Raw genomic sequence first — 12,441 nt, forward strand, 5'->3', positions numbered from 1 at the left:
GTTAGGTTGTTAAGACCGTCTAGAAAAATGAGTGATTAGATGTTCTGTAAAGGCAGCAGATGAGGTTAGACTAATAAACAGGAGGTCAACAGTCCTCAACATGTAAAAAAGAGCTCATGAACAATGACTAGTATCTATCCTCTCCAGCTGGACTGGGCTATAAGAGCAGCGTGAGACGGACCTACTGTACGTTGGGCCATGAAGCAGTGAAGAATATTGATGGGCTCACTGTCCAGAGATGAGCAAAATCTTGACATCATAAAATGGAATTGAGTCTTCAGATATCTGCCAAGGCATTCCCCTCCCATGTGCATTCACAGTATCACACTTTGTCTTTGTATCTCAATGTCAGATTTGGAAATGGCTTTTCTGTTAAATGAATGTGTGTTTATTTTTGTAACAGTCAGATAAGGTAGGAGGGCTCCAGGGCAACCTTGTGGTTCCGTCAGGGTGATACTGTTCACCCTTGGCAAAGTGATCTCACTGCAGTGTATTGGCTTCGTCCCAAATGGCACCCTATTCCCTATATAGTGCAGTGCTTTTGACCGGGCCCCATAGGGCTCTAGTCAAAGTAGTGGACTATATAGGGAATAGGGTGCCATTTGGGACGTAGCACAGTGCTGCGAGATAAGTGTTTGTGCTGGTATCACAGTCCTCCACCCCCGGCCTGTCTTATCAGACGTGAACACACCAACCCCCCACTCCCGCACTATGTGTGCCATCAGATACACCAGGGAGGACCAATAACATGGGCCTTAATTTATATGAAACCAAACCAATTCATCCCAAGAAAAAAAAACAGACCATATTTCGATTTAATTTTCATTTTGTGTAATTTTATGCTTTTCCCATAAGAGGGAAATTGATAAGCTATATGCCAAGAGGGGAAGTAATCAAAACATTGCAACACATAATTGATTTCATATTCTCGCTTCTTGGAGTGTTTTCCCCTTAGTTTTGAAAGCCAGCATATTAAAAGAGAGTCGCCTACAATTTAAAGTTTCTTAAAGTTAATCTTTTGGGATTTAATTGCATTTCTGCAATTATTCAACTAAAGTTGTCACCGTGTAAATTTACACAATACGGAAATACTGTGACTTGTCCAACAGCCAGACATGATAACCAGCCAGGGTCAGTTTCTGTGTTGTGACCCACCAGGCCTTTCATCTGTACAAATGGAAGTGTATTGTGTGTTTATTATGACTGCTCAAAACAATCCAATCAGCGAACCCAAACCTGACCTGCCACGACCGACTGCCCTTTTATTAAGGGTGTCCAGGCCAGACAAAATAAATGGCTAAGGGGCGTCGGCGTCCAGTCGTCCACTAGCAGACTAGACTAAGAGGGCTTGTTTGGAGGCAGTGGACTGTGTTGCAGGGTGCGTCCCAAAGGGCACCCTATTCCCTATGTAGTACACTACTTTTGACCAACTCCAATAGGGCTCCGTTTAAAACTAGAGCACTATATAGGGAATTGGGTGCCATTTGAGGCTCCTGTAGGGTTGTAGGTCATGAGCACAGTCAGTCCCATCAGTTAGCCTCATCCCTCTAAGGCAAGTGGGGGCAAAAAAAAGAAAGAAAAACAAATGTTATACCTTTTTTCTCCCAATTTCAAATCAAATCAAATCAAATTGTATTTGTCACATACACATGGTTAGCAGATGTTAATGCGAGTGTAGCGAAATGCTTGTGCTTCTAGTTCCGACAATGCAGTAATAACCAACAAGTAATCTAGCTAACAATTCCAAAACTACTACCTTATAGACACAAGTGTAAGGGGATAAAGAATATGTACATAAAGATATATGAATGAGTGATGGTACAGAGCGGCATAGGCAAGATACAGTAGATGGTATTGAGTGCAGTATATACATATGAGATGAGTATGTAAACAAAGTGACATAGTTAAAGTGGCTAGTGATACATGTATTACATAAAGATGCAGTAGATGATATAGAGTACAGTGTATACATATACATATGAGATGAATAATGTAGGGTATGTAAACATTATATTAGGTAGCATTGTTTAAAGTGGCTAGTGATATATTTTACCTAATTTCCCATCAATTCCCATTATTAAAGTGGCTGGAGTTGAGTCAGTGTGTTGGCAGCAGCCACTCAATGTTAGTGGTGGCTGTTTAACAGTCTGATGGCCATGGTAACCAATTGGTAGTTATAGTCTTGTCCCACCGCTGCAACTCCCGTACGGGAGAGGCGGTCGAGAGCAGTGCGTCCTCCGAAAAACGACCCAGCCAAGCCGCACTGCTTTTTGACACAATGCCCACTTAACCCGGAAGCCAACTGCACCAATGTGTCGGAAGAAACACCGTACACCTGGCAACCGTGTCAGCGTGCATGCGCCTGGCCCGCCACAGGAGTCTCTAGAGCGCGATGGGACAAGGAAATCTCTCCTAACCCGGACGATGCTGGGCCAATTGTGCGCCGCCTCATGGGTCTCCCAGTCACTGCCAGCTGTGACCCCGCCTGGGATCGAACCCAGGTCTGTGATGCAGTGCCACTGCACCACTCGGGAAGCCCTGGCAAATTGATTTTAACAAACAATTGGTCCCCCAAAAAATGCGTCCCTCCGTTGAATTTCAAAATCTCAAGTGAAAAAGTTTGCCCTGCTCTACAGTATGCGGTGCCTTCCTCCCCTCCCTTTGGACAGATAAGATGAGATTGATTGACTGCTTAATCCGCTGTGTTATCAAATATGAATTCCTGGGGCATCCTGAACCCTGTGCAATATCAGCACAGGTCGTGCACTGTATGATAGGTTGAGACAGAGAGGACAGAGTCTTCCATTGTTGCAAGGTGATAACTTTAAAAACCCATTTTGAGGAGCAGCAACATCGCAACAGAGGGCTGAATTTTACAATCGATCCCATGTCTCTCTCTTTGCAGTCAATCCATGTCATGAGTTGTCCTGGAAATACATTTTTGTGTTTGATGATTATAACTCGCAGCCATAGTGCTGTCCTCAGCTACTCTCTCGCTCTCTCTCGCTCGATCTCTCTCTCTCTCTCTCTCTCTCTCTCTCTCGCTCTCTCTCTCTCTCTCTCTCTGATTGTGACCTTGGTGGGGATTGAAACAAATCAATACTTAAACTGCTCCAGAAGAGGACATAAGTAGAACCCCTTTCAACTTGCAGGCGTTTCATTATGATTTATGTACATATAAATCATTTCAATATCAGCCAGTAGGACTGCCTTATTGAGGAGCTTCTCTTCAGAGATGAATCTTGACATGTGAAGAGAGTTCCTTATTAGCCGATTTATTCTTGGCTTTGCAATGAATGGATGCTCTTAGTATGGCAGTTTGGCATGTTTCATTTTTGTTTTGACGGAGCAACATTTCCTGGTCATTGAGCCTGGTCCATCCACCCAGACATTTTGTATGGCGTCCCTCAAGGTGAAAAGATCCTCCAGACAATAACTTTTCATTCCTCTCCTCACGAGCGACCCAGATTAAGGAATAGTGTGTGGCAAAGAAGGAAAGCTCGTTGTTGTCATGGGTGACCTACAAAACTAGGCAAGCTTGATGATTTCCACAGAAATGAAAAGAAAAGCATGCTTTTCCACATTCCCCGGTTTAACATACTGGTGATGTACAGTCTGGGGAGTTGGTCGGTTGAAGAAGTCATTGAATATTTACAGTTTTTACACATCAAGTGGGCCAATCTGCTTCAATATTCAGTTTGTTTGTTGTGGAGTTTATCTTACTGATACTAGATAGTAGTACGCTCCAGCCATGTGAATGCTTCCCTTATACTCCATCCCACAGGCATATCTTCTATTTATCATTAGCAAACTATCATGACCTGTATTAGCTTGCATTTAAGTCATAAAACACGTGCCTGGTTGGATGGTTGCCTTCCTTCCTGCTCTATCGATAGCCAGCATCTTTCACCAAACGGGCTACACAGTGACAGCCTGCACTGTGCATGGTGAACAGTGGTGTTTTCTGGTGATTTATCTTGGCTGCACCATATGGCACAGTGGGTATTAGTAAAGGTAGACTACAGTGATGATTAAGTTTGCCAGCATGGGGGCCAGGCTGGGCTGAGTTTGAAAGAAATCCTGGCTTCTGCATAGGACGTCTGAAATCCTTGACGGGATAGAATTCAAAATTCAAAACTTCCAGTGTCTGCAGGGCCGGCCCTGGGCATATTTTTTGGGGGAACTCAGTCAGGGTCTCAACTTACTTTCTCTCTGTCCCATGGCAAAACGAGAGTAGAATTGCATGAAATTAGTTATAAAATTGCTAAATGTTATGTCCTTCCCATAGCAAAATGGGGGGGGGGGGGGGGGGGGCTCCCAACCAAATCTCACCTAGGGGCCCCAAAAGGCTAGGGCCGGCCCTGAGTGTCTGAAAGACGGGAGAAGGAAAGAAAAAAAGACATGGTACCACTGGAAAAACAATCATTGACAAAATATTTCTGTGTTTATTTCCCCTGACACTAGAGGTGAACGTGAGAAATGGTAGCAGCGATGCTAAGCGATTGAACATTTACAGTGCAAATCTTGACACAAGTCAAAACTTGGGCCTATTCCCTATATAGTGCACTTCTGTTGACCTGAGGCCCTGGTCAAAAGTAGTGCACTCTAAAGGGAATAGAGTGCCATTTGGAATGAAATCAAATATTGGTATACACCACTGTAGCTCATATGGATTTAAATGGGCTGTAGAAGTGTCCGGGTTTTCCCTCTTGCTAACTCCCTATATTCCACCCTGATCCTCTTCCTTCTGCTTTGTGTTAAATAAGTGCATTGACTTGATTTACTGAAGGATTAAGATCCTCCAAGACCCCACATGCAAACACGCAGCGGAGAGACGAAAGGAGTATTTATCAGAGAAAGAAAGAACGTTTGGTACTGTAATGGTAAGGGGGGGGGGGGGGATCTTCGCTTGCATTGTTTGGAGATGGATAACACAGCGCCATGGTTTTTACATTACACTAATGAGAAAGTCAGGAAGGTACCGTATGGGAAGGAGATGTACCGAACCTGCCCGTTTCCGTCACAGCTGTCGCAATGTATTTTTTATACGGTAGGATTCCACTCGCATGACAACTGTGGATGGAAACGTGGTTTAGACAGAGGAAATAACACCACGTTACAAACAGAGTAGGCTTTAATCTCTGCAGGGTCTCAATTCTGTCTCATACAGTCTCTTCTTTTCCATGCAACATGAAGAAGCATGCTTATTGTATTCACACCCACATGGCAAAACCGTTCATCAGTTTGATATGGATTTCTAGATTCTCGTCATGTAGATTTTGTGCAGGATCATCCTGATTTGATCAGTCAAAATCATGTCAATTTAGTTAGCACGGCCACACTTGACACTATTTCTTATTACTGTGATCCCCATCATCAATACTGTATGATCAGAGACCAATGCTGACTTCATTGTTTTGAGATTTACTGTGTCTCATTCATTTATCTAACCAATCCAAACTTTTGCATATGTATGTTGGGGGAGACCTTGTTCTATAATCTATGACAGGCATCATTGTTGTCTCAGAGGAACGGCATATACAGCAGTGTTTTAAATTAGAATTTGTTTTGAATTAGAAGCTTAGGAAGAGGGGACTTTGTTTGAAACCATTCCCAGCTATCCTCTGTGTGTGGTGGATATATAACTGAAGTGTTGCCGGCTCAGCAGCACTCTTACAATACTGGGCTAATTTAGATCACTTGCACTAAATATGTGTGCCAGCCAGCAGGTTCTTGTTCCCCTGGTAAAATCCCCCACACATTGGCCACATGGCAGCCAACTGGCTTTGTTGCCGTCTGAGAAGCTAACAATAGAGTAAAATAAAAGTGAGAGAATTAGAAAGTAGCAGCAGTCAAATTGTGTCAAGTCCGAGTGAGTGTGCCAGCAACCAACTGCATTAGCATAGTGCCATGGCCACAGGGGTCTGCTGACGGAAGTCCAGGAGGGGAGGTTGTTTTCTCTGTTCCCATGGTGGAAAAAAGGCTAGAACTGTCTGGTGTATTTCAATGATCATCTAATAATAACCGTTGCAGCATATCAAATTATGGTTGCAAGTAGTTGATATATTAGACTACTGTCTATGGATATTTGAGAAATACAAGTTTAGTTCCTTTCCACTTGTTTCGCCAAAGCCACAGATTTGCTAAATAATGCCTCGCACAAAGACTAGTTTGCTCTCTCAGAGAGGGTTGGTTCCCTAAGTGTTCCATGTGGAGAGACGCCAGCCAGCCTCCAAAGTGAGAAAGCCAACCATCCGCCCAGAACTAAAACCCTAGCAGCAACTCAAAGCAATTTTCTGGCTATTTTGTTGATTTAATCCCTGGTTTGCGATGCTCAGGCACAGCGGAGCAAGTGTGTGTGGTGTGTGTGTGTGTGTGTGCCTGCATGTATGCCTGTGAGGTGGGGGGGGGGTAGCTTTTTCGTGCCCCCGAGGGCCCAGATCTCAGCGCTCCCATCAGCAGGCTACATTAGTGCTCTTACTGTGCGTCCATCACGGAGGCACTCATCCCTGTCTGTCTAATCAGGGGCTGGCTGCTGATGCTGAGATCAGCCGTGGGATCCCGTTCGCTCTATCCCTGGGACTGGAGCTCATCTGTCAGACAGCCTAATCACACGTCAGCGCAGGTTCAGGAGACTGAGCAGAGAGCAGCAGAGCAGTGGCTCCTCACATCACAGGAGCTACTGCTCATGACCTCCCTGTGCCAGTGGCTGTCTTGGCTGTCAGGCTCCCGCTCTCTGTGTGTAGAGAAGATTTATGATTCGCTGCACACCGTTAGTATATTCTGTGTCACTCTGACCCTGTCTGCGGCAAGGCAGTAACCCCCTTTTCATCACCCCACGATAATGGAACTCCCTCCATTATATATACATGGCTGAGTCCGAAAGGGCACCCTATTCCCTATACAGTGCACTACTTTTGACCAGGTCAGAAGAAGTGCACTATACAGGCAATAGGGTGCCTTTTGGGACGTACCCGTACGGAACATGTCTAGGGGCTCATGTCTAGTTAATGTTGAATTGGTGTTGAGTCGCAACTCTTTTTGGAACATATGGAGAACATTTTATTTTGACTGCTTGAAAGCAATCCTACTTTTAGAGCAACCTGTGTATCTGTTCTTACTGAAGGTGAGAAACACCAAATAGATGGTGTCAGCATTTTGACGGTGGCAGCGTAGCCTAGTGGTAAGAGCGTTGGACTAGAAACCGAAAGTGTTGCAAGTTCAAATCCATGAGCTGACACGGTACAAATCTGTCGTTCTGCCCCTGAGTTAAAATAAAGGAAAAATAAAAAGTTACTGTGTAATTAGCTAGGGGGAAACACCTATTTTTTGAAGGCAGGAAATCCATTGTTAAATGTGTATTTACCCTCCCCCTTATAACTGACCAATAATGAGAAGGTAAAAAAACGTGTTGAATTGTATGTCACTCTTAACTTACACAAAGTTACTTAATAGTTACTTAATTCCTGATTGTTCAGCATTGTCTTTACAAACCCCTTCCATATGTCCAGATTTGTTCTTGTGTTGATAAAGAACATGTAATGTACGCTCCACGTTCAAGCTCTGTTGCCCACAGAGGGGCATATTTTCACTAACATGTATTTTTTATGTAACAACAAGATCAAAGGACAGACCACAAGGTTTTACTGCCAGCCTCCAAACCATAACTCAATCTCAGCACATTTTCCAGCAGACCGTTACTCTTAAAAGAAGCAACATGTCTCGGGAGCCTAGAGAAACAGCCCAGTAACTTTTGGTGTGGAAAGAATCATGTTACCAAATTGAACTGAATGTTCGTCTGGAGAGCATCCCCAATGGCACCCTATTCCCTTTACAGTGCATTACTTTCAACCCAGGGCTCTGGTCAAAAGTAATGCACTATAAAGGGAATAGGGTGCCATTTGGGATGCAAGCCCTGAACACCCGGCCAACCCTGCGCGGTGTGCTGCAAGGCTAGCCGGAACCCTGCAGATGGTCTCCCCCTCACCGGTTTTAATCTGTCAGCTTGGGTTGTGGTCTGGGGCGTCGGGAAGGGGAGGGGAGGGAGAAGGTTAGTTCCATTTTCCCCACATGCAGGTGTTGCCTGCTGTTCATGGCAGCCTGTCATGAGAAACCCGGACAGAGAATAAAATCCCGCAGCACTCAAGGTCACAACTCGCCACCCCTGCAGTAATTGCCCCTGCAGTGTTGGTCCTCAGAGAAAATGTCTGTCTCCTCCACTGTGAGCAGGGGGGTTGAGATGGGGTGCAGGCAGGCAAGGAGATAACTAGGCAGAAAGGCAGGACAGACAGACAGGCAGACAGACAGGCAGCAACAGGATCATGTATTGTAGGAGGTATTTTGTTAAATGAGACTGTGGAATGTTAATTGCTTTTAGTAGGATACTTTGACATTTCACTGTAGCCACATGATCTGAAGTGAATCAGGCTGTTGTGTGTTGGTCACTGTCAGATCCATACTGGCTAGTAAGGGCAAACTAGAAATGTCAAGATGAACAATGAGTTTCATAACTTGAGAATTGAGAGTGGGTTGAGATTGTGCATTCAATATTTTATAAATAGATAAAGTAGCTACTGTTCTCCAATCTTTCTCCTATTATTTTCCCTACTCTCTCTTACATACAGTTTATCTGAACCTTCGGCTTCGATTCACACTAGGCTTTCTTTTTTTCTTTGATTCTAGGATACAAGGGCATCTTCGCCATCTCACAGATAGAACAACTCCATTCTCCTGACAGATCACAAGCTCTCCCAGCAGGACTTGACAGGACCTGGTCATCATGGTGATGAAAGGCCTGCTCCTAGGCTGTGTGACCGTGACCGTGTTGCTCCAGCTCTCCAGCGCTGGCCTGGTCAAGAAGATCATCCGCCACCGCAGAGAGACCCTGAGAGACCCCTCTGAGAACATGACCCTGCCCCACCCTGACCAGCCAGTGGTCTTCAACCACATCTACAACATCAATGTCCCCTCCAGCTCCCTGTGTTCCGTAGACGTGGAGAGCCCCGGAGGAACCGAGATCAAGCCCAAAGGAAGTCCAGTCCAGTCGGACATGCAGACCACAGAGCACCTGGAGCACACGGTGGACGGGGAGAACCAGATCGTGTTCACCCACCGCATCAACATTCCCAAGCAGGCGTGCGGCTGTGACAACCCCATGCACGACATGAAGGACATCCTGAGCAGGCTGGAGATGCTGGAGTCTGAGCTGTCCAGCCTCAGAGAACAGTGTGGCAGTGGAACCAGCTGCTGTGGAGCTCAGATTACAGGTACAGTATAGCACAGTTGGTCTACAGACACTCTAGGCCAGTGTTTCCCAATCTTGGTCCTGACACACCTGATTCAACGAAAGGTTTGATAATGAGTTGATTAATTGAATAACATACGTTAGTGCTATGACAAAAACAAAAGGACCAGGATGTGGAAACACTGCTCTCGGGGCAGTTAGTTGTAGTTTCGATTTAGATAACATTTTTAGATTGGTCTTAATTCTTCTAAAGATCAATAACCCCTATTCAGACTTGTCTTTGTCTTTTTGCATAATATTTGTGGTAGAACTTCTACTATCATAATCACCTAAATAGAATTTTGTGTTGCTCCCTCCATGTTTCCTCAGGTGAGGTGGCCACCAAGCCTTACTGCAACGGCCGTGGTAACTTCAGCACTGAGACCTGCAGCTGTGTGTGTGAGCCCGGCTGGAAGGGACCCAACTGCACCGAGCCTGAGTGCCCCAACTTCTGCCAGGACCAGGGGCGCTGCATCGATGGCAAGTGTGTCTGCTTCGAGGGCTTCTATGGAGATGACTGCAGTATGGAGCTGTGTCAGGTGGACTGTGGGGACAACGGGGAGTGCATCGACGCCATGTGTATCTGTGAGGAAGGCTTCACGGGGAACGACTGCTCCCAGACCAACTGCCTGAACAACTGCCTGGGGCGTGGCCGCTGCGTGGACGATGAGTGTGTGTGTGACGAGCCGTGGACGGGCTACGACTGCTCCGAGCTCATCTGTCCCAACGACTGCTACGACCGCGGCCGCTGCGTCAACGGAACCTGCTTCTGCGAAGAGGGCTTTACAGGAGTGGACTGTGGGGAGCCTATCTGCCCCAGCAACTGTAACAACCGCGGGGTGTGCGTCAACGGCCAGTGTGTGTGTCACTCCGGCTACAGCGGGGAAGACTGCTCCAAGCTCACCTGCCCCAACGATTGTACTGAGAGAGGCCACTGTTTCAACGGGAGGTGCATCTGCGACCCAGGCTTCGAGGGAGTGGACTGTTCCATTTTGTCCTGCCCAGACAACTGCAGCAACAGAGGCCAGTGTGTCAATGGAGAGTGTGTCTGCAATGCAGGATTTGAGGGCGAGGACTGTTCTGAAATCTCCTGCCCTATGAAGTGTCTGAACCAAGGGAGTTGTGTGAACGGAGAGTGTGTGTGCAGTAAAGGCTTTGCGGGGGATGACTGCAGCATCAAGACCTGCCCCAAAGACTGCCTGGGACACGGCGAGTGTGTTGATGGCAAGTGTGTGTGCTTTGTGGGCTTCACAGGCAAAGAATGCAGCGAGCTGACTTGTCCCAACAACTGTCTGAACCGTGGCCACTGTGTCAATGGCCAGTGTGTGTGCAACCAGGGCTTTGCTGGGGAGGACTGCAATGAGAAGACGTGTCCCAATAACTGCCTGGAGAGGGGTTACTGCGTGGACGGGAAGTGTGTGTGCTTCGAGGGATTCCAGGGCCTGGACTGTTCTCTGCTGACCTGTCCAGGAGACTGCGAGGACCAGGGGAAATGTATGAACGGAGTGTGTCTGTGTAACGACGGCTTCATCGGAGAAGACTGCTCTGAGGGTAAGAGACATAGGCTTGCGTCCCAAATGGCACCCTATTCCCTTTATAGTGCACTATGTTCAGGGATGTAAAACACTTAAGCAAAAATACTTGAAAGTACTACTTAAGTCATTTTTGGGGTATCTGTACTTGACTATTTATATTTTTGAAAACTTTTTATTTTACTCCACTACATTACTCCATACATTTTCCCTGACACCCAAAAGTACCTGTTACATTTTGAATGCTTAACAGGACAGGAAAATTGTCAAATTCACACACTTATCAAGAGAACATCCATGGTCATCACTACTGCCTCTGATTTGGCGAACTCACTAAACACAAATGATTCATTTGTAAATGATGTCAGTGTTGGAGTGTGCCCAACTATCTGTAAATTACAAAAAAACAAGAAAATCGTGCCGTCTGGTTTGCCATACATAAGGAATATGAAATGATTTATACTTTCACTTTTACTTTTGATACTTAAGTATATTTTTGAAATGACATTTATTTTTGATACTTAAGTATATTTAAAGTCAAATACTTTTAGACTTTTACTCAAGTAGTATTTTACTTGGTGACTTTCACTTTTATTTGAGTCATTTTCTGTTAAGGTATCTTTACTTTTACTCAAGTATGACAATTGGATACTTTTTCCACCACTGACTATATTTGACTAGGGCCAATACGGCTCTGGTAAATAGTAGTGCACTATATAGGAGAAAGAGAGATCCTTTGGTTGATGAGAGTATTGTTTGATGTGATGTCATTTGTTTATGTCGGCTGATATTTTTAAGGAACATTTCCACATGATGACATTCATTGGAATGCTAATGTGTCTGGCCTCACAACATTGTTTATATTGCTTTAAATTAATAATATTGCAGTTTAATGTGGTTGTCGAATGATGACATATGGGTTGAAGTTTTCCACTGGCTTCAACATGGAGAATTGATGATTTGGTTGAAGTTAGGTCATTAGTCGCCGCAAAATAACTCAGATCAGAGAAAAATGTCAAATTATACTGTTGAAGCCCACCCTCCATTGAACTGTAGTTGTGTTGCTGTAATTTTCATACAAAAAAATATTCACTTAGCCTATCTTGACATTTTAATTTCCCTGCTTCCATGATATATACAAGCTTCCATGATATAAACAACAAAAAACAATTATCACTTCTAAAAAATATGAATATGTCCCCTAACATGTTGTTGTTTTGTGTCTCTCCAGTGTCTCCACCCAAGGACCTGACAGTGCTAGAGGTCACCCCGGAGACAGTGGACCTCTCCTGGGTTAACGAGATGCAGGTGTCAGAGTACCTGGTCACCTATGTGCCAACCGGCCTTGGGGGCCTGGAGCTGGACATGCGTGTGCCTGGGGACAAGAAGACTGCCACCATTAGTGAGCTGGAGCCTGGTGTGGAGTACCTGATCAGTGTCTTCGCTGTTCTCAACAACAAGAGGAGTGTCCCTGTCAGTGCCAGGGTGGCAACACGTAAGTCAGGAGTAGCGTAACTTTGACCCAGGATGCTGACCTTGGGTCAGTTTAGCATTTCCCCCACTAATGGTTAAGGTTAGGATTTGGGTAGGGGAAGCCGTTCCTAGATCTGTATCTAGGGTAAAATT

The 12,441-nt window shown here is 45.3% G+C and overlaps 1 protein-coding gene across 8 annotated transcripts in view; it reads left to right on the plus strand.

The window, feature by feature from the left end:
• LOC110525909 (tenascin) overlaps window positions 1-12,441 on the plus strand; it is a 109,511-nt gene that overhangs the window by 65,832 nt on the left and 31,238 nt on the right. For 7 of the 8 annotated variants that reach the window (XM_021606412.3, XM_090237895.1, XM_021606411.3 and 4 more), the window contains exons 2-4: window positions 8,683-9,266; window positions 9,614-10,834; window positions 12,047-12,310. In XM_021606412.3, coding sequence (XP_021462087.3) covers window positions 8,780-9,266; window positions 9,614-10,834; window positions 12,047-12,310 — 1,972 coding nt within the window. In that variant the 5' untranslated portion in view covers window positions 8,683-8,779. Of the gene's footprint in view, window positions 1-4,763; window positions 4,884-8,682; window positions 9,267-9,613; window positions 10,835-12,046; window positions 12,311-12,441 lie in introns of those variants that run through there. The other variant, XM_090237893.1, reaches the window with a different exon arrangement.

This window comes from Oncorhynchus mykiss, chromosome 6 (assembly GCF_057628025.1).
Source record: "Oncorhynchus mykiss isolate SJ-2025 chromosome 6, ASM5762802v1, whole genome shotgun sequence".
Lineage (NCBI taxonomy): Eukaryota > Metazoa > Chordata > Actinopteri > Salmoniformes > Salmonidae > Oncorhynchus > Oncorhynchus mykiss.